This window comes from Octopus bimaculoides, chromosome 21, assembly GCF_046866305.1.
Source record: "Octopus bimaculoides isolate indiv1 chromosome 21, ASM4686630v1, whole genome shotgun sequence".
NCBI classification, from domain to species: domain Eukaryota; kingdom Metazoa; phylum Mollusca; class Cephalopoda; order Octopoda; family Octopodidae; genus Octopus; species Octopus bimaculoides.
This window is the reverse complement of record NC_142948.1, coordinates 6,415,050-6,438,711: the sequence shown is the minus strand read 5'-3', so window position 1 is coordinate 6,438,711 and position 23,662 is coordinate 6,415,050. Positions and strand designations below refer to the sequence as shown.

The window sequence follows — 23,662 nt, the reverse complement described above, 5'->3', positions numbered from 1 at the left end:
AAAATGTAAGGTGCTAGAAGAATCGCCCCTAAACATTTTGTCCGATACTCTGACGGTTCTGCCAGCTAACCGACTACTACTACTAATACTACTGCTGCTGCTGCTGCAACAACTACTACTACTACTACTACTACTACTAATAATAATAATAATAATCCTTTCTACTAAAGGCACGAAGTCAGAAATTTTGGGAGAGGGGACTAGTCGATTACATCGACCCCAGTGTTTCACTGATACTTAATTTATCGACCTCGAAAAGATGAAAGGCAAAGTCGACCTCGGCAGAATTTGAACTCAGAACATAAAGACGGACAAAATGCTGAAGCATTTTGCCCAGCATACTAACGATTCTGCCAGCTCACCGTTTCAAATTTTGACACAAGGCCAGTAATTTCGGGAGTTGAAGGGTAAGTAGATTACATCGATCCCAGTGCTTGACAATTACTCATTTTATCGATCCCGAAAGGGTGAAAAGCAAAATCGACTCTGCAGAATTTGAACCCAGAACATAAACCAAAGTCAATAAATGGAACCTAAGAAAGTTTATTCAGATTACAGCCCTTTATATAATAGTTCAAATCGCATCGAAATCACTATTGCCTTTCAGCCTCCACTGTGCGATAAAATGAAGTACCAGTCAAGAACGTTAGATAAAATACATTCCTAAAATAAGATCTGAATGAAGTTATAAGAGATGACCAAGATATACGTTAAATAAAAACATTGATAGCCAAGTCGTCTTTTGGAGAGGTTACAGCATCACCCAAAATACCAGTCGTATTTAGTCACTGCTCTTTATGTACTGAGTTCAAATGCCACCGCAATCAACTTTGTTTTTAATCTTTCTAGAGTCGATGAAATGACAGTGAAATTAGTAACGTAGGCCCAATTATTTTTATCATCAATCATGTTTAGAATGGAATAAAAGAGAAGTAAGGGAAACAACTCTGCACTCAAACACACTTGAAATTGTAAGTAAAAGCCCAGCGAAATCTAATGATAGCAAAGGTAAGTCAGCTTAAACTTCGATGTCACTGTCATCCTTTTCCTTATAAAAGTTTAATAAACATGTTTTCTTCTAAAAATGTTGAGTAATACGTACATTTAGTGTCAGACTGTTTTATGTATAACTTGACGCAAAAACAAACAATAATGTGTGTGTGCGTGCGTGTATCTTTTACAGGTTTCAATCTGCGGCCATGCAGTCTTGAAGGATTTAGTCGAACAAATCAACCCCAAGCTATACCAGTCACCGGACTGTATGCCATACCAAAGACTCCGGCGTCTCTGTCCAAATCAAGAACTCAATGCTGTAACAGTTTAGGGTGCAAAGGACTACAAATTTTCGATACAGTACTAAAAGGTCTCTTTGCAGACGACGGTCTGGCATTCTTACGATACAGTCAGTCATCGAAACTGATATCGGGTAATCGTTGTTTTAATGCAGGAAATGTTGGCTCGTTCGGGCACGCTGACATTTTCTGTGTTCTGCCACTGGATACTCATGGTTTTGCTCAAACCTCATTTGTGGTATATTTCCAGATTATCAATATGTCACCGACTTGTCCACAGCAACAATTTTATTATACAATAACATTTATTTGTTTGTATCAGATGTTCCAATGTAGTTTAACAACAATAATAACAATGATAATAATAATAACCCTTCCTTTTTTGGCACAAGGCCAGCAATCTTGAAGCATGAGAATTCGATTACAGCGACTCCAATGCTCAACTGGTACTTATTTTATCGACCCCGAAAAGATGAAAGGCAAAGTCGACCTCGCGGAATTTGAACTCAGAACGTAAAGGTGGAGGAAATGCCGCTAAGCATTTTGCTCAGCGCGGTAATGATTCTGCCAGCTAGCCACCTTGATGATGATAATAATGATGATGACGAGAATGATGATGATGATATGTCAGGTTTCTGCACCTCGTCTCTTTTCCAATCCACAGTTCCAGTCCCATGGTGTTTGAAGCAGGAAGTACATCGTACAATCATTAGCTAGAAATGTAGGTGAGTCGGAAACACAAGATTGCGTGGGATTTTCCTATTCAAACAGTTAAGATGATGGAACATAAACCAAATATAGTAATAGACAAGGAAAATCGAATTTGGTTGATCCATCATATCCGTTTGATATTAGGATTGTGAAGAAAGAAGTTGAAAAACTACAACCCCATAAAATTTGAGATTACGAGGATGAGTAACAAGCTACCCGTGTAAATAATTCTACTATGTATAAGACTAATCCTAGGTCAAGACGGTAATAATAATAATAATAATAATAATAATAATAATAATAATAATAATAATAAAGTGCTACATTGGAAACTGCAAAGAAAGTGGCAAGACGTAGTATGAGCACAAACCACAGAGAGTGGCGGAGTCAAAACCCCTCAAAATCCTGTGGGATTTCTCAATCCAAACAAATCATGTGCTGGAGCATAATAAACCATACTTAGTGGTGGTGGACAAGGTGCACCACGTGTGCTGTATAGTTGAAGTTGCATGTCCCTCTGACCCACGAATAGTCAAGAAGGAAAGCGAAAAAATAGATATATACAATTTCCTTGAGTACGAAATAGCCCGGCTATGGAAAATGCAGAAAGTGCAGTGCCAATTAGTGTTAGGTCCTTGTATGTATGTATGTATGTATGTATGTATGTATGTATGTATACATTATCAGGTCAGACACTTCTCCCTCTACATCAGTGGTTCCCAAGCATTTTCGCGATGCGGCCCTCTTGGCACGCAGGCCACGTTCCTAGCGCGCACCTCCCAATCATCACCACAAATATAGACCACTTTCTGAAGCAAATTCAAAACAACCGTATTTCACAAATAAAACTTAACCTAATTAACCCATTATTTTGTTGTTTATACATCCATCGTCTCCTCTTGGTTTCCCCCTAATCGCTCCAATTTTCTTCAATGCACCCGGCTCCACAACTGGATCTTTCCACCGCCCGCTTTGGGATCCACTGCCCCGCACTCTTTCGATGTTTAGCACAGTCTTCCACGTAACATTTACATCTTGTCACTGATAACTATATCTAAGGGAGATAATTGACAACAATACGAATAGATTGCTTGACTTATTTCCCTTTATAACACGTAATCGTTTGGAGGCACGAACATTGGTGTGTCTGGATTACATTGTTATTCTTGTAAATTATCCTTTAAAAACAACCAAACAGAGCAACACCATTACTTTTGGATTGATAACAAAAAATAAGAATATATTACAAAGATGTCTGTTGAAGAATTACAGCGAAAAATCCATCAGCTTGAAGAAAAGTTGGCTGTTTACGAACAGCAAGATGTCACATCTGGTCTCAAACGAACGAAAATCGACGTAATGAGCTCCGAAGTCGTTGATTCCAACCCTTACAGGTTAGCATTTATATTTATTCTTCGTAATTTATTCATTCAAGAAACGTCTTCTATAGAAACATCTCACCTATTTGTATTAGCAATTGCCTTTCCATAACATAAGCTCTATATGTTGATCAATCAAAACAATTGAGAACCAGACTGAATTCATTCCTGTATCTAATTTGAAACTGTTCCGAGTTCTGATATCGACTTAACATTTAATTTCATCCCTTTATGGCATGAATATCTATACCCTTCCCGTACAAAAATTGCCATTGTACTGAGTTGAAACGACTCTAATGTCTACCATATGTCAAATTTGCTTTAGTTAGTATGAAGCCGTATACCAATTATTGTTGCATACAAATTTGTAACTAATGCTAAACAAACAGTGTTGGTATTCGATATACACCACTGCTTATTATAAATCTAATTTATTTATTTTCTTTCTAAATTTTCCTTTTTATTTATGCAGTAATGCATAATGAATGTATGTGGGTGATGAGGGATAAGCCATTTCAAAGGCGTGGGAGAACTATATTAAGTATCGTACTTAATACGTTGACAAGTTTAGAGATTTGGTAATTACCAACCAGTTTTCCAGAATCAAAGTATACCTTAGTTTAATTGTAAAATACGTCGTAAACCTGACAATGGACACACATTTAACGCTGAGTCTGACTCGGCTAAAACACGTGTAGTTTCTATGACAATGAGAGTATAAATTTAAATTAAAAAAAAAAAACAACTTTAAATGAACTGAAATTTGGTATAGCTCTTATTTTACGTATTCATTGCTTAATATTATTATTGCTAAAAGTTAACATCCGTCTTAACTAGAGACTGAACTCCTGTAGTTTAGAAGATATTCAGATGGTGATGATGATCGTTAGGTCTGATATGTTCACAGGAGCGGACACTTTGATCTAGTCCACGATTCATAAATAAGGATGTGTCTGTTTCAAGAGAAATGAAGGGATGTTTAGACATTATTCATTGTTGATTTTACAAGCGTGGATTAGCACCTCACAGTTCTGATTGAGAAGATCTACAATCACATGCATTCCCACCTTGACCAACCATCCTGCTTGTGTCTTCTTTTTTCTTTTCTAGAACAACTTTATTCAATATTTCCGTCTTTTTTTTAAGATAGTGAGATGTGATTTAAGGGAGATTTGGCTGATGCTATTTCTATCAAGCGGACCAACTATATAGGGTCTCCCTTATTGGCTTATAGGTTGTAAGTTTGAATCCACTGCAAGTATTTTGTTATATTTTTGGATAGATCACTTTATTCTACATTGATTCAGGATAACAACCTGTTAGAAATAAGTTCTAAACCATGTAGAAATTTTACTTGCAATAAACCAATATCATATCCAGAAGAAAAGTATCTCACATGTATGTACACCATGGAACCATGGCTTAGCTTCAGTTCTTAAAAGTCTCTATAAAAGGGTATACTTCTAATCTTGTTCTGAAACAATTTGGGTATTATAATCCCCAAAAGAGAACAAGCAATTCTGACAACTAAAGAAAAGCTAAAAGCATATAATTGTAAAGAATTATTGTTGTTTCTTTTCCATAACATTCTGCTATTCTAGATCTCTTCTTATTAAAATAATTTTATTTCCCCTCAACAGTCGATTAATGGCATTGAAACGTATGGGAATTGTTGACAATTATGAGGTGAGTGTAATTTTTAGTTTCATATAAAAGTAAAGTTTGTTGAAGGCAAAAAAGAATTATAATAATAAATATCAAGCATCTGTATAGAGGTTTTGTTCATTGTAATTAATGTAATGTTTGCTAAAGCCCAAGCTGCTCTGTCTATAATTATTATAAATTATTCATATTTTAAGCAATGACTTTCAATATTTCTTTTCTTCACTACGACCAGCTGCAGCAAGTCCTCTTTTGATTATCTGTTATAAAACAATGACCAACATAAGTTTCCCTCTCACATTGTTGTGCTTTGGCTATTAACATCATGGCCCTATGCTCATGATATCAATATAGTCATTATATTGTGCCCTTAGGGAAAGTATAGAACCTTACTTGTTTCAGTCTGCCTAGTCAATAGGAAGGTTCTATCACTACTTTATGGTTGAGTAATTGGCAGAAAGAACTGAAACGAGATAGTTTTTATTTTCTTAAAGCATATGTAAAATATGAGTTTGTAAATAGTTGTAAAATAGTTTAATTCTTTAATTCTTTACACAGGTCAAATTCATTTGGTATCCATGCATCATATATGATACATGTTCCCACATTTTTTCAACCACCAGAGTGCCTTGTGAGAAGAAAGCTTTATAATACTCAGAATATTTGAAAGAAGGGTTAACTAAAAGTCAGAAAACAAACATGGACATTTGGGACAAACTTATGAAAATGCTTTGGACAAGCAATGGGTTAAAGTATCTTCTGTGACACAGACAAATATTTATGGGTGCAGGTATAGCTGTGTGGTTAAAAGGTTCAATCTCATTGTATATATATATTTTTTTTTTCCAGGATATTCGTAATTTTTCCATTGCTGTTGTTGGTGTTGGAGGTGTTGGCAGTGTGACAGCTGAAATGTTGACAAGATGTGGAATTGGAAAGGTATTTATTCCTCTGTAGCAACTTCATTGTTCCACTACCATGTCACTCTCGGTCTTGCTAGAACTTTGCACCAGTTACAAATTTGGTCTGTTGCCCTCAATAGGCTGTCCCTTACGCTATGCATTCTTTCTTATGCATCTCTATTTCCTCCTCCTCCTCATTCTCATCAAATGCTTCAATTGGGACTTCTCTAAATCTTTGACTGCTTGATAGATCTTTAAACTTCTAGTCTTTCTTTTCCAGTCTGGCTTGCATCTCATCTTGCTTTAAGTCTGAATCATCAGTTTACATTTGCTTTCCATCCTGGCATGTATAACTCCACGAGATTCAATGAATTGGAATGGAATTTTAGTATGGTTTCTATGGCTGGTTGCTTTTCTTAATACCAACCATTTTGCAGAGTGTACTGGGTGCATTTTCTTCATGGCACTAGTAGTGTATATATGTTTGTGTGTTATAGTGATATGTGTATACACTCATTTCTGTTTGACCATCAATCTCAACCAAGAGATGACCTGGACTGATCAACATGAGATCTAATATTTTGTGCATTCTCTGTTTCAGTTAATTTTGTTTGACTATGATAAAGTAGAGCTGGCCAATATGAACAGGCTGTTTTACCAACCTCATCAAGCTGGAATGAGTAAAGTTGAAGCAGCTGAGAGAACATTGAAGTACGTTATCTTACCTTTTTTTTCTTTTCTTACATTCAATTTTCTTGCAAATATTATTTTGCATAACTGTTGTCCTCGTTTTTGTTGTTATACGGCCACAGTGTCTTTTTATCGTCTGCTTTTTCCCTTATGTTGGAGTAAAGTGAACAAGTCTATAATTAAACAAATCAGTTCAAACCATGACTACCCCATCTTATTTCAGGATGAATGGATCACTAAGTGCTAATTTCCTATTTATATTTTAAGACGGTAGGGTGTGGTTTAAAGAGGATTTGGCTGGGTTTTTTTTCTAGTTTGTGTGGGTATACAGAGACTGCCTTGAAGGATCACAGTCAAGGGCAGTAACTACGTTGCATTTGTACTGCTGTTGATACAGCAATGAAAAAGTAAAGAAGATATCAGGAAGTGTTTGTGAGCTGAACAGACTTGATTATCGTCACATTAAATGTTCTCTCTGTAGTTTTCAATTGTACACAAATTCCCAGGCACAAGACCAGCAGATTTCATTGCTGGGTGAGATTTGGAAGATGAAATATTGAGAAGGAGAAAGTTGGAGTTATTACAATAATTGACTTGATCTGAGTGATCTATTAGAATATTTATGACTGGTCTTTTCTGTATAAGTACCTTGTTCTGTCTGTTTGCAGAGAAATCAATCCTGATGTGCAATTTGAAGTCTTTAATTACAACATTACTACAATGGACAACTTTCAACATTTTATGGACAAAATTAAGTAAGTCTTCTTAAATTTTTAACATGATGTTTGGGTTTTATCATGGAAAGTAGTATCAGGAGAGTTGCAGGTTAAATGCCTTGCAAGATTTAAAAATGTCATTTTAAATTCTGAGTTCAAATTCCAATAAGGTTAACTTTGCTTTTCAATTCTGTAAGGTCAGTAAAATAAATACCAGTCTAATACTAGCATTAATTTAATCGCATGTACTCGAAAAATGCATAGCCATATGCTAAGTTTAAACACAGCACATCCATTTGAAGTATTATCTCTGGACGAATACTGCAGTAAATTTGCGTTTTCACAGTGTATTGATACACAGATGGCTAGTTTAATCTACTACTGCTTCTGTTCCATTTAACGGATTTTATTCAGCCTAGTGGCTAATTGCAGCACCAGTGATTGTTCATCATTGTTTTTCTGTATCATAGCAATGGATTTTGTCTTAGCAGTGAGTACATGGTACTAACAAGTCCCAACAAGGCAGAAATGTACATCTAGCATTCTCACTGGTGGATGATTTCTGTCTACTACTGATATATTTGTGTTTCAAGCACAGTCTGTTCATAAGAGATATTATCTCCAGACAAATGCCACAGTAAATTTGCTTTTTCACAATGTATTTACATTAAATACGATACACAGATAGCTATTTTAATTTACTACTGCTTCTGTTGCATATGACAGAAAGATATATATATATATATATATATATATATATATATATATATATATATATATATATAAAACACATACACTCAAACATTTGTTTATTTTTTACATCAGAACTGGTGGAAAAACTGAAAATTCTCCTGTGGACTTAGTTCTGAGTTGTGTTGATAATTTCGAAGCCAGAATGGCTATCAATACTGTAAGTGTCTTTAAACTATTTGTTAAATTCTTGGGAACTTGAGTGCATAGAATTGGCACCCTGGGTCTTTAATAAATATTATAATAAATATTTTGTTTTTCATTTGACAGGCTTGTAATGAATTAGGTCAAGTTTGGATAGAGTCTGGAGTAAGTGAAAATGCTGTGTCTGGACACATTCAGCTTGTCATTCCAGGAGAGACCCCATGCTTTGCTGTAAGTTACTGTAGCTCCTTTTTTCCATTTCATTTTAACATTCTTTCTAATATCTTTTGTCTTTTGTTTGTGTGTGTGTGTGTCTAACTTCAAGAATATTTTATATTCTATCTCTTGATACACATCTTTTTATGTCCAACTAAAACAAAAACACATTAATCTCTTTTATATTTTATAGCTATTTAGTTTTGGAGAGAAAAAAAGACACTGGTACATTTCTACACATAACTCTCAGATGATGCTAGATATGGTTTAAAACAAAAAAAATCATGTTTACTTTTGTCAGTTATGAATAAATTAGTCAGTCATGTTACATTCTGTGCATCTACATGCACACACGTTCTTGTACACACACACACACATGTGTATGAATATACATACTCATATATGCATACACATGTAAATATAAACTTCATAGTTATGCCGTATAAGTGTTATTTAAGAAATAATTGTTTGTTTGAATTATATTTTACTTTTGCAGCAGCTAAGGCTATATGATATATTCATGCCATCATGTGTGTGTGTGTATGTTGCTTGTCATGCTTATTGTTTCTTTTTACTTCAATCAAGTGTGCCCCTCCTTTGGTTGTTGCAACTAAAACTGATGAAAAGACATTAAAGAGAGAGGGTGTATGTGCCGCTAGCCTTCCTACCACCATGGCAATTGTTGCTGGTTTCCTTGTACAGAATACCTTAAAGTAAGGATTTCTTTTCTCTTTTCTAAAACTGTATCTGCCTACCCTTATTGTATTACTGGTATTTATTCAATTGAACATACTGAATTTAATGGTCTAGTTAACCTACAGCAACTTTTGAACACAGTTTTGAGAGGTACCTCCTCAGACACCCTAAAGTATTTTAGCTGCTGCTCTAGGGTCTTGTACCTACCAATTTACTACTTTAATATCAACTGGTTTTTAAATTTTGCAATGGTTGATGTATAACCCTTAGTATAAATACTTCCAATTTAATTGGAGTCTCATCTATGGTACAGCTGAAACCTTAAACTGTAGGAGTTGTATCATGATATAAATGTGAGGAAGTACAAAACTTTAGCTGCACTATAAGGTGTATACTAAGGCTTAAAATAGCCAAACTATAGATGTTTCAGTAAGATCTGAACTTTTCATTGTAGTCAGTAATCTATCAGCCTTTGTCTTTTACAAGCAATTTTCGTAATTGCATTAATTGATAGAGCATTTTGTTTTTATGATTTTTTTGTCTTTAGAAACTGATTACTTCTCCGGTTTAATATTGGCTCAGTTTGTGATGTGTGAGTAAACTGTAAAACTAATAAGTAATTTATTTCACATAGAGGTTAGAGGTGAAATAGATAGAATTAAATGTCTGGATTTTCTGATCAATTATTCAAAATGTTGTATATTTTTTCCTGAGAAATTCATGACATTTATATCTCTTCCAAAAACTTCACTGACACAAGTGAAGGGAAATGGCTTCTACCAGGAATTTAAAACAGAACATCTACATTGCTCACCAAATACTGTTTTGCATAACTTAAAGGTTTCCAGTTTCAACTCTACCTTTTGGTATCATTCAATTTATAAGAAATAGCAGCCAAATCTTTTCTTTCCATCTTATATCAAGAAAGGACACATAAGATAAATGAAGCTCAAGACTTGGCCATAAAAGAGAGAGGGTGGTCATAACTGGAATGTCTTTAAATATTATTTCATGATCCGGGTTGACTTGGGGATGTGCAACAACTCTTCCATTATCATAAAGCAATATGATTCTATGCAGGCATGGCAATCTTTTTCAAGGAGTGGATCCATGAAACAGGGCTCTTCATCAGGCAGGCTATATTACTAAAAAGATTCAAGTGCAGGCTGCAGTTTGCCCATAACTGCTCAACCTGATAAACAAACCTTCAAATCACATTCTACCATCGCCTAAAAAGGAAGGGTCATTGGATAGTCACTGAAAGAAAGACAAGAAAATCACAACTAGAACAGCTTTTATTATTTTTGCTCAATCACGGCTGATTTGGAACTAAATAACAACAAATCTATTATCATTTCAAAAATGGATTTGTTGTTTATTCATATTTATTCGATTTACACAGATATCTCTTGAAATTTGGAACAGTCACTCCTTACCTTGGCTACAATGCTCTTGAAGACTTTTTTCCAACAATGAGTATGAAACCAAACCCTCAGTGTGATGATAGATTCTGTCTTAAACAACAAGAAGAATATAAGGTGAGAAAACGTCTCAGTGATAATAATATAAAATAAAAGATTAATTAAAGTGCCTCTGTGTAGATACTCAACCTGCTAAAAAAAGCAGCTAAGATTCCCTCAAATCAAACCTCACTGTCTTAGAAAAGGACACATAGAGTAATTTGGCTTTGTGCTCCCTTTTTCAAATTACACTATCATTTTAAGGAAAACAACACATTAGATAATGTAGTTCTACACACTCTTAAAAGTATGAGATGATTATGGCTGGAATGATTTTAACCTGACCTGGTTAAAAGAAACTAATCACTCTATTTATCCTCGTTCTAAATAAACTTGTTACTTTACTCTTACTCTACAGACAGTCTGCACTACAAGAAAGTTAATTATACATATACTCTTTAATTCACTGCTTGTATGAAATCAGTAAGGTTTAGTTAATGTTTCATTGTTTCCTTATTTCCAGAAAAGAGAAGCTTTGAAACCAAAAGAAGTTTTACTTGAAGTAGAAGAGTCTCCAGTTGAACATGAAGAAAATGAATGGAGTAAGTTAAGTTCAATGTCATGTAAAATTTGGAGTATATTTCTCCCACTTTTACTAATTTTAAATTTTGTTTTGTTATATTCTGTGAAAAGTCTTTGAAGTTAAAATGTATGTGTTTATATATGACAGTTGGTGTGTTGTTTGTATGAAACATATAAAAAATATTCAGTTTTAATATTCAGTGATAGAAAACTATCAAGTGGTAGAAATACCAGATTAAATGTTTTACACTTATTAGTTTTCTCCCTGTGTTATTATTCTGAGTTCTAATTTTGATAGGATCAATTTTTTTTTTGCTCTTCTTTCATCCAGAGGCAGATAAATAATACACAAGTTGATTCAATTCATTAGACTCCTCAAATTTATAGCTTTGTGTTATTGTAAAGAGAGGGGAAAAAATAAACAAAACAAAACAATCAAAACAAGGTATAGGCACAAGGCTATAAATGTTGGGGTAGGGTATAGTTGATTAAATCACCCCTAGTATTTGACCAATACTCTAATTCACTGATCCCAGAAGAATAAATGTAGGGTCATCCTCTGTTGAATTTGAACTCTGAATGTTGATTGTTAACACATACTTCAAGATACTTTGTTCAACACTTTATTGATTTTACTAATCCACAGTTCTAATTAATAAATCAATCAATAATAATAATGATGATGGTTTCTAATATTGATGATGATAATGATATTAAGGTAATATAAGATTTCTTCTTTAATTCCCCAGAAATAGAACTGGTGTCTGAAACAAGTGAAGAGGAGCTGAAGGCAGCTACAGGAGACACACCAATTCTTAGTGAAGGACTCAAGTTGGCATATACTGTTCCAGATAACAACGTAAGAACAGTTTAAGATATTCCCCTTTGTTCTTCACATGTTAATTTAACTATAATGATGTTGTTAAAGGACTTTACAATTTGTAGATGAATTATTTGTTAAGGGAGAAAGAGTTAGAGACCTACAATGACATGACCCTTTTTGTTAGTAACACAGCTAAGATCACCTCAAACTTTTCAAGCTATGTTCCAAAAACCAGAATAACAATAAATTCAATTAGTTTATTAAATCCTTCCAAATTATCTCCAAAATTAATTTGGAAAACATAAGTAGTGTATTTTATCAGAAATATGATTATGAAAGGGTTAAGTGTACTCAGCTGAATTTCATTGGATGATGATCAAGACTTTTACATTCTTTTTATTATCACAAGTGTAGTTGTTTAGTGCCGTGGAACATCTATGATCAAATGTGCTCCAGTTTTGTCCATTATTCTTTTGTTTCTAGGTATTGTATATCTGTGACCCCCATTATCTACCCCATCAGATAAATTTCTTCAAAATGCTTAGATACATTTGGGATGAAGTGATGACAAGAATAAAGTTAGGTTTTTCAGTTTACTGTCATGATCAAGAAAAACAAGACAAATGGACTTTGTCCATCTTTAGTACTTTTTTCTAATTTCTTTTGACTCCTCAAAGTAAAAATTACACACAACTAATTACAAAATTTTTTTTTTCCTTAGATGTACACTCATACTTAACCAAATAATAACCTAAAATATTTCTCTCCCCCTCTCTGTGTCTTATTTTCATCTGATAATTCTATAGTCATCATAAAAATGTTTTTTTTTACTGGCTTTTATTTCAGACATCAGGAAAAGATGCAACTGTTGAAACATCAGGAGTTAGCATAGACGACTTAATGTCTCAGCTGAAGTCTATGTAGTTGTTGTTGCTCACCACTTTATGATAAATGAAATACAAAACCTGTCCATTGAACACCAGAACTGATTCGATTGTGCTGAATACATGGCTCTTTGAAATGATGTTCCAAGACCATTCTTAATTTCTCTGAGTTACAATAATTTGTAATATATATTTATACAGTTGTGATCATAATTTTAAAATGAATGCTACTGAGGTATTCATGTGTTACTATCTACAAGTTATGCTGTGCATGACTTTTACATTCCTAAACGCCAGTTTGATGATAACTACTATTCTTGCCAATTTGGAATGCAAGCATAAAATGAAGATGATGATCAACACCAAAACCAGTGGACAACCAAAAGGGTACCAAGGGTATCTTTCTGACTATACGCACGCATACATGTATATGTGCTTATTCGAAAATATTTTCTTCAATTTATAACGTAAGTTATTTAACTAATTTATAAAATTGGAAGAGGGTGAAGAATCAGTTGGACTTGAGAAAATATCCAACTGAAAATTATGCTTCTGTATTCCTGCATTAACTAATGAAAAAACCTGGGCAACAGGTCTTGTCTAAAAACTTGCTGTCATGGTTGTATCAACCTGTAGTCTTTTTTAAGTTGTTCATTAATATGTTTTCAGTTTCTTACATCTATTCTATTGTAATCTTCTCAGTTGCTAACTTGGCTTTTAAATCCTTCAGCTGTACTTTAAAGAAAGTTCACCGTATGGCTAACAGATCTGGTAGGTGTTTCTGAAAAGTAAGTCTCTCATTAAATGTTTGCCACAAAATCATTGTCAATTCTATGACGACTTACATCAGTATAATATAATGTCTTTAACAATTCACACATATACACAAACATTTGGTTGGTTGAGAATTGATTTCTCCCATTTACAATGTCTTCATATTCCAGCAGAATAAAATCAACTGTTTTTACCCTATCGAAGAGGGGAATTAACAGATGTTATTGCTTGGCAAAAATAAAATAAAAATGACCAGGCAACTGTAATACACCTGATTATACATTTAGAATGTTATATATATCAGTGGAGGAGTATGTGGATCATACAGGAAGGTCAACATTCTCACAATACCATTGATATATATCATTTACAAAAGAAAGGCATATGCCTTTTTTTTTTCCTTAGGTAATGTTAGATCATATGTAGCTTATCTTATTCACCCAATTAAAATTCTTAATTGAATTTGCCTGCACTGTATAATTTTCTTAGTTTTTACTTAAAGCCGGTCATTACCAGCTGAGTTGAACTAATATTTTTCTCAACAGCACTAGAATTATGGATATATTTGTTCAATATGCATTATTTTAAAAACCTGCAAACTGTATGAATTATTTCAGGAATAAAAGTAAATCTTTCTTCAGTAAAAAAATATGGAAATTTCTCTCCACAAAACAATACAAAAAAAAGGGACAAAGCTACAAAAATCTAACAAAGTATTCTATCTTTTTAGGGGTGTAGAGGACAACATTGTCTAATGTGATCTTTTTTATCCCAAGATAGTAACGTGATGTATGAGAGATTTGGCTGCTATTCTTAGCAGGTCAAGAAAACATGTAAAAGCACACTTATGGGTAGATAAATCTGATGTCAAAGGGATGCGGGATTTAATCACAAAGTGGGTTGGCTTCAAAACTCCAAATTATAACCTGCCAAGCAACAAGATGATTAAATAATCTAGAATAATTATGATTTTATTGTTATTATATAATTCGCATGAAGATTAGCTACCTGACAGATATGGATCTAAAACTTCCAATATTGGGTGTTTATTTGATCGGAGATTTGTTAGAGTTTGCTAATTAAGGAAAGTTCCACAGCAGTTCACTCGCTGAATGTAATGTGAAGCATGATTTTCACCCACATCCTTTCTTTCAATGTCATCTCAATTGTTATAAATAAAACATATCAACCAGATACAGTTTAAAGGAAGTTTCTGGTAAATTGAAGTTGGATTGGATTTCACTTCACTGAAGCCATTAAAGTTTTTGCTAAAGGCATACAGTGCAGCTTCCATTTTACTTCCCCAATGAAGTGATTATGTGGAAAAGGAATACATAGGAATTCTATACAGGTGGCTAATGCCATCTGTGGTGCAGTGGGATTTCAGAAAGGCTAGCAGATACACAGTAATTAACAACCCTTTCTGCTATAGGCACAAGGCCTGGAATTTTGGTGGGGAAGGGGTTAGTCAATTACATTGACCCTAGTGTTCAACAGGTACTTATTCTATCCTAACTCTGAAAGGATGAAAGGTAAAGTTGACTGTGGTGGAATTTGAACTCAAGAACATAAAGATGGACAAAATGCTACTATGCATTTTACCCAATAAGCTAATGATTCTGCCAGCTTTGACACCTTACAACAATAATAATAAAAACAACCATGAAATGCAATCTTTCAACTGTCTAAAAATTTTACTAAAAATAATTGACAGCTTCTGTTTCTAAATCAATAGTGGAGGTGGATATTGTGAAAATTTAGTAACCAGAATTCAGATGGGGAGGGAAAAGTTGGGTCAATTATTACTTCTGTTGGCAACAAAGTTTTCTCTGAGTGAATGGGTAGGTTGTATGATGCTTGGGTGTGAAGTGTGACATTGCATCATATCATTGCATGGTGGGCATAGAATATAGAGGCAGTGTGATTGCTGGAAGATTAAGAGACATGAATAATGTCAATGTGCATGACTGATGGTGCATATGTGAGATGACAGAAGGTAATAATGAATAGCAGAGGAGTCAGCTGCAAGAAAACAATGCTTTTATGTACATGTGATGCATATGAAGGATAACAACTGGACTCCGAAGGCTCAGGTGATCCAAGCTGAAGGAGCCTACAGAAGAGGATGACAAGTAATGAAATACTGTGCCAGAGGAGACCCATCTAACTCATGCCAAGATGGAAAAACAGACATAAAATGATGAGGTAGTCATCGTTGAATCACTCTTAATAATGAACAGTCCTACAATGGCTTGAGTATAAATCTGACAATTTAACAATATCTCTAAGCAACAAATATCAAAGAAATAAATAATAAATGCTGGAAACAAAATTATGAAGAAATATTTATTAAAAAATAGTTGTTAAGAAATACCGCCAAAAAATGTTGCAGCAAAATTTCTGTGGAGGTGGTCACATTAAAGGAGATTCGTTGAAAATAGGAGAAAAAAAATAATTATAATCTAAGGCATTTTACTTTTTTGGCTTAAAGTGAAAGAAAACAATTTTTTTTTTTTAATGTTAGTGTAGAGAAAAAGAAAGCATTTTTATTTTACTTCTGTGTATGCAAGAGAATATAGTTGAATTCCTAACATAACAGTTTATTTTTTCATATTCTGAATCCAATATAATTTAGAAATAAACTACAATAGTTTAAAACTAATAAACATGTGAACACATGCTCCAGCATATAAAGTTTATGAAGAAAATATATAATTAATATACATGTCTCTGTTCTTTTTTTTAACATTAATGTTATTAAACTACAAACGAGCCAACTTGTTCCAGCAGCCAACATTCCATTGTAAATCACAGTGTTTGTTTCAACAGCTCTCTGATTTCAACTAAACCATGAAATATTACAAAATATTTGTGAGGGGGGGGGGCGGGGTTGATATAATTTAATCAGGGATGGAGGGGCAGTGGCCATGATCTGTGCAGGCCTCACTCACAAACTGATATTCACAGTCCTGGTAAGAAAGAATAAGGGATATTTGTTCCATGCAGGGCCTGGGAGGTGAGATCTAGTAAAAGTGTCAGGAAAATGAGAGACAGTTGTGTCTGGGAGGAGAGGATATACAACTAACAGTTTTGAAGCTCATAGGCCATTGTAGTAGCAACAGAAGAGGAAAATGCACATCTGTGAGACTAGGATTGCAGCAGGTTGCTAAACGAATCATTACCATGCTATTCACTGTCCTTCTTTTGGTTGCAGTCTAGGATGCATATACGTCCAGCAGCAGTAGCACTGTCCAAAATATATGTGAGTAGTTCTCCAAATATTCAGAGAGAGAGAGAATGCATGTGTGATTGTTATTTTATAAGTGAATTGAAATTTTAAAATTGAGTATATTTTTAATGTTAACCTATTGTTTCCACTGTCGGTTTATCCTTCATTTAGTCTTGGGGTAGAAGTGTCAATTGTTTTATGCTGAAGACTGACTGAGGTCAAGTAGAGTACAATACTTTAATTAGAAATTGACAGTAGAAAGACAACAAAAAAAACTAAAAACAAGCTGATCAAAGTCTATTTGAAATTAAATCTTGTGTTGAAAAAATAGTAAAAATGGAAAAGTAAAAACCTTTTTCTTAGTTATTATAAAGTGTTAGTAACAAATACTTGCAATATAGAGAATATTTATGTATAAGAAATATAAGGCCTGAAATTTGTGGGGAGGGGACAAGTCAATTACATTGACTCCAGTGTTCCACTGGTACTTATGTTATCGATGGCAAAAAGATGAAAGGCAAAGTTGACCTTGGTGGCATTTGAACTAAGAATGTGAAGCCAGAAGAAATGCTGCAAAGCATTTTGTCCAGCATGGTAATGGTGCCACCAGCTCACTGCCTTGATTAATAATATTAGTGAGCTTAAGGTGCTGCACAGCTAACCTCATGGTTATGAGTTCAAACTTCAGGGCAACACAAACCTCTGCTTGCCTCGGGTTTAAACTCAGCATTATTAAATCATATTAGAATGATTTAGCAGAAGGGTCTCTCCAAGTGTGAAGAACAACTGCTACCATTAAAAAAAAAATACTGTTGCAGCCATGCTACTATGCAAAGTTACTGTGAAACTGCAATATAGATGTATGTATGTTTGTGTTAATAATATTTTTATGATTTAGAGATAGCTTACATCCATTCATTCACTGTCAAAAGAGGAAATCAAACTACACTGACATGCATACGAGTAATTGATAGGAAAAAATACAACTTGAGTAGTCATAAACAGCTAAAATCTCCATGACAAGTCATTTAGCATGAATTCAGTCCGCACCAAATTAGTCCAATAAAGTTGGAAGGAAGATATTTGCTGCATGGTTGGGTCCACAAAAGATGATCAAATTGATAGTGTTGTTCTTGTGGACACTATTACTCCTCCTCAGAGATGCTGACCATTGTAAGTGCAATGGTTAATAATGATGGAATTTCTTGTCCCAATTTCCAAGCCAGGTCAAAGAAGAAGATTAAAGTGAGATTTACTTCTTTGGCAAACAGATTATAATCAAAACTATCAAACACCAAAGATATCATTAAGGCAAATACCATATTCCAATGTTGAAATTCAAGTGATATGCAGTTAAGGCAGTTACAAAAAGTGAATGATCCCCAAAAGGTACTTGGAGACCTTCCTTAAATGGGGAAACCAAAAGTCCGGATCTTCAGAGCACTGAAAAGAAACAAGGTAAGTGGAATAGATGATATATGACAAAGAATTTCATTGGTTTAATAACAGAAAAACTTTTGCAGATCCTTTGTTTCCAGACTCCCATGAAAATAAAAGTATTTACTTATATGTTTAATTTTCAGATGAAAAAGTAAATATATTTTTGTTTACCAAAAATATGAGGCCAAAAGTAGAAAATAAAACTATTAAGGAATGAAGACATAGTGGGCAGTTGGGTGATAGCTAGTTACTACATCCAGTGAGGTACTGAAGTTAGGGCATACCTACATAATTCTACCCCCCACTGACTTTGTTCCTTCATAATTTTCAAAAAATATATATTTTGATGAAGTTTTCTACAAATACGCTTCAGGTATTGTAGATTCTGTTTATATGAAATTTATTGTAAGAAAATTGTTTTCTTCCCAGAGCAGGAAGGGAAGTTTCGGAAAATTCACACGAGTTGGTTTTGTTTCCTCATAACTTTCAGAAAAATGGGTTAAAATGGAAATGAAATTCTCTACAAATGCTTTTCGGAGTATGCAGATGACGATCATATTGGAAATCAATGTGAAACACGACGGGCGCGTACAGTCATACTAACACATCATAATTCTTTCAAAATTTCAAGATTCATTCTGTAAACATACTGAATGTGTGTCAGTGTGTATCAGTGGGGCCCATCACTTTTTTTTTTTTTTTTCATATTAAATTAATCGTAATCTACACCATCTGAAAAGCACTTGTAGAAAATTTCATAAAAATATACCCATTTTTCTGAAAGTTATGAGGAAACAAAGTCCGGGGGAAGGGGGAGGCACACTTGTGAAGGTATGCCGATGTTAGATCAACCAAATACTTTTATTACAATCCTAATTAACGCGAGCAAAGAATAGCAGTAAACTAACCCAAGTATATTAAAAGTTGGCAGACGAGATCGATCAACTGTGAATACACAAGACACATTGCATTCAACTTTGTCCTGGTTGTGGTTAGAACCACGAAGCCCATCGTATACCTTGCATTGTGTAGAAAGATAATAATTGAGGTGTACCACACGTTTGTCACGAGAAATTATCATCGCAAACAGCTATATTTCCCAAGGAAAACTATTTCGTTACAAGTCATCAATCTCATGTGTTATTGCGCATATGACATGACGAACGTGAAAGTAACCCTGCTGTTATACACAGAGCATATTATTCAAAATCCGATTCAATTCGGTGACATTGGTCCCACTGTTGAAACTGATGAAAGAACTCAGTCGGACACTAATATTTGCCATTCCATGAAAACTCGTTAGAGTCCAGGAAGTTAGTTAAGGTGTTTTTTTTTTCTGGTTGCATTAGATGATAGAATAAACGCAACGCTGTTAGATGTAGCGTAACATTCCTTTAGTGTTGAAAGCGATCTCTGGACGCTATACAAAACCATCAATCTGATTAGTTTTAAGTACCCGATGATCAATTATTCCCGTCTTTGATCTACTTCCTCGTGCAACTACAAACCGTAAATGCAGTGGAATTATGTCAAGAGAAATGAGATAGATGACATTTATCCTACATAATTAGAATCGATCTTTTAGTTTGGGGTGTTATACATTTTTAAATGATGAATTTAACAATATATTACAAGATATTGGATTAGTTTTACAGGTTGTACGAAAAATAAACCAAATAAAACTTTATTGTCGCCCTCAATAATATTTATACAGATTGACCTGACCATAACACGGTAAATGCACTTTCATCAGATCTTGGAAACGACAAAGCGCTCAAAAGTTGGACATTTATAATACTGATCGTAAAAGGATTTAAGTCCTACATCCATATCAGATTGAAAATGGTAAATTAAAAACCTAAACGGAAACAACGAAATGTACTTAGTTTCTCTATATACGTTGCTGCAACAAGAGTCTGAACATAGATGACAAACAGTTGGTTGCTGCAACAAGAGTCTGAACATAGATGACAAACAGTTGGTGATGGTTGCTAAAAAAAAAAAAAAAAAATGACGTGGGACGTGTGATATTTCGTTCTCTTCACGAACATATGTGAAGAACTAAATTTAGCAACCGATAACATGTTGGGAGAATCTTATTCTTTGTAAAAATGAATTCTATATATTCATTTGAAAAATTTTAGTATGTGAAATTTCCAATACGTTTAATAGTGACTGTTTTATAACCTTATGAAAATTATTTAAAAAAATAATAATGCACATAATTGTTGCAGCAGCATAAATCAGAAATTAACTACATTTTACCATCTTCATTCCCGCTCTCATGTTTTCATTTTCTGTCTTTAAAGTTTCACTTTTTATCCAATCTGACACAAAAATATGATGTAACCATGGTCCGTGTGCGATTCTGTCTCGTCTTTAACTTGGATCACAAGAAGGAAATGACGGAGAATGCAAAGCAAAGTGGACTCGAATGAGATTTGAACTCATAACCTAACTGAATACAGCAAAAAGTTTGTCCTAGAATCTTTATAAGTTACCATCAACTGGCCAAATAATTAGAGGGGGAAAAAGCAACAGAAGATTAAACCATAGTTATGAAATTAAAGGAGTGAAATAATTAAATAACTTTAAAGTTGTCAACAACATCTGTTAATGTTGACAACTCAGCAGGAACATGTCCGGCCGGGATATTTGTAACAAAACTACCGAAATATTGATGTTATTAAACACAGACTCAACAATGAAGATAATATAAATAATACCGAATAACAATATTGAAATATTTGAAAGAAGAAATACGTTCCCATTACTTACTGGGAAGTAAATACTGTTGGCCTAAAACAAGGTTAACCTTTTCACATGGCGCATCAAAGAGCGGTGTTACTTATAAAATAGTTCACCTGGAAAATATGTCTGTGTTAGTGTAAAACGTTTTTTCGTTATGCGATACGTTTTATAATTGCTGGTCAATAGTTTTACTTGTCTTTTCGCTCTTTTCCTCTATAATGTAAGACTTGCAGACAGCGCGTCGTCTAATGAAATTAATAAAGTTATGTACGTAAGAAGGGGCCGGCATATTGGTTGTTTGTGAATGATGTGATTGATATAGCATTCGAAAAAGAAATCAATGAAAAAAACGAAGTCATCGATAGTTTTTTATTTCCAATGTGATATTGTTTAATAAAATGATCCAGACCTGTTTGTTGGAAAGTCAAAGGACGTGATGATGCACAAGAGACAGAGAAACAGTTTTACAGAAGAACCGAAGAAAGTGGAAACTTCACAAGTGTGAAGTTTCACCTCACTGATGAAGCAAAAATTGTGAAGAGAAGAAAAGAGGAAAGCAGCGTAGTTTGGTGTATATATGTGTGAAGGAATTCTCCCCGGGTGGGGCGATTTTATGAAGATAGGATCTGTGTGTGTGGTGGGGAGACCCGGGTGATTGAGACGACAAATTCAAGGACTATCCAGGGTGCACACATCGTATCAACGCCACTGTGAGAAGTGAAACAATTTTTTTTGTTTGAGTTAAAATATTGGCTCCGATAAAAGCTTGTTAACGAACTTGTTGCTTTACCTCAGGCCTATCATATCTGTTCACGTGGGGTATCAAAAAGGACTTTAGCACTACATACTGATAATCCGTGCTACGTTACTGAAAACTATATGATCGACTGTGGCATCCATTTATAGGAAATTAAGAGATTTCTCATTAGGACGATAGCGATGATGAATTCTAAGAAAATTTTCCTTTTATATTGTATATAACAACAGAAAATGGACTTCTGAAAGATAGAATTATCTACAGTCAATCGTCGTCACTATGTTCATAGCTTTGGAATGATTTGATAATCATCCCCCCATATTGGTCGGATTTTCGCTTTGGTTCACCATTTATTTTGACCAATTCCTTTCCATTTCAAGTACCTTTTCCCAGTATCTTTGTATCTCAGTCTAGGTCTTCCATGTTTTTTTCAATTCCATTGTTGGGAGTCAAGGAATTGTCTGAGGAGTCTGTTGTTGTCCATCTTGTGTACGTAGCCCAACCAACATAAATTTCTATCAATGAGGATTTTCGTCATTAGAGGCAGGCCAGCACGCCGTATGATCTCTTCGTTCTTGATCTTGTCAAAAACACTGGGAAAAACACAACAGGGATGCTACCACAACGAGATAAACATGTTAACTGAGCGAGCGGAGGTTGCGCATGTTGGGAGAACGTGCGAGCTCAGCGCCGAATTTGCGGTCGCTTGTATGAAACTTGTTCGTTCTGCAGATTTCTGCTCGCATTTCAAGACAAAAGTTCGCACAAGTCTCGGCTCGTACAGCAAATTACTCATACAATGGTGCACTCGTAGTGCGAGGTTCTACTGTAATTGCTTTTCCATAAATTTTAAACGTATAAATCTATATTAAGAAAATAGATTTTATTCAAAACCAGTTTTTAAATTAGACAACCTTTATTCTACTTCTTCTGTAAATAGTGTATATTTCAATAAGCTTCTTGTGCCATTTTTACCTATTTTTTCACTTGTGCCATTTTGACCGTTCACCTCTGGATGTAAATTTCCACTCCAACTTCCTCGAACGCAACTTCCATAACAGCGAGAGAGTGAGGTGGGGGGGGGGCAGTGCTGGATTAAATACGCGCCCTTGTTTAATTCCATCTGTCATCGCAAACTCGCTTGAGATATTACTATCTTGTACTACAAATGCCTGAATTCCTTTGTGCAGGGATCTGATCAAATTGACGAACCTTCGAAAACATCTGTTTCTTAAGAACCACCCAAAGTCCATCACAGAAAAGAAGTGGGTAAATTGGTGGAATGCGATGATGGAACAGAAGGAAAAGGCGAAGTCGGAAGGAAAGATAATCGGAAAGGCAGAATTTAAAAATATTAGAACAATACTTTTTTCTACAGAAAGAGTTTAGAAGCGGAAAAAGCGATAGCCAAAATAAAAGGATTAGTAAGGCTGAAATTAGAACCCGGAACGTTTGAAGAAGAAACGGTAGAGATGGACTATATGTAATCTGAACTTTTCTCCCCCTTATTTATTAATTTTTTTTTTACGGAATCCCACGTTTTAGGCTATGGAGATTCCGATTCTGAAAAAAGAATTTTTGAAAAATTTCAATCCCCCCCCCCCCACCAAGCAGGCTATTTACATGCTAGAAATAACAGCCAAATCTCACAAAACTAGTGTTAGGGTTGGGTTTAGGGTTAGGGTCAGGGTTAGGGTTAGGGTTAGGGGCGGGGATCGAAATTTTGAAATTGAGATTTTTGAAAATTTTTTTTCCAGAATCGGATTCTCCATGGTCTGAAACATAGGATTCCGTAAAAAAAAAA

The 23,662-nt window shown here is 34.5% G+C and overlaps 1 protein-coding gene and 1 long non-coding RNA gene across 2 annotated transcripts; one reads left to right on the top strand and one right to left on the bottom strand.

The window, feature by feature from the left end:
• Positions 1-3,111: 3,111 nt before the first annotated feature.
• On the top strand, positions 3,112-14,330 carry LOC106868098 (ubiquitin-like modifier-activating enzyme 5). Its single transcript, XM_014913216.3, has 12 exons — positions 3,112-3,397; positions 5,023-5,068; positions 5,894-5,983; positions 6,548-6,657; positions 7,305-7,391; positions 8,178-8,262; positions 8,373-8,477; positions 9,048-9,175; positions 10,561-10,696; positions 11,142-11,220; positions 11,950-12,059; positions 12,870-14,330. Exons 1-12 carry the CDS (start codon positions 3,255-3,257, stop codon positions 12,945-12,947), a joined length of 1,197 nt encoding a protein of 398 aa, XP_014768702.1. The 5' UTR covers positions 3,112-3,254; the 3' UTR covers positions 12,948-14,330.
• A 1,683-nt stretch (positions 14,331-16,013) lies between these two features.
• LOC149131484 (uncharacterized) lies at positions 16,014-21,196 on the bottom strand. The gene is made up of 2 exons (XR_016237735.1): positions 21,129-21,196; positions 16,014-18,353 (listed from the first exon to the last, which is right to left on the bottom strand). It is a non-coding gene; the product is annotated as an uncharacterized LOC149131484 (long non-coding RNA).
• Positions 21,197-23,662: the final 2,466 nt, after the last annotated feature.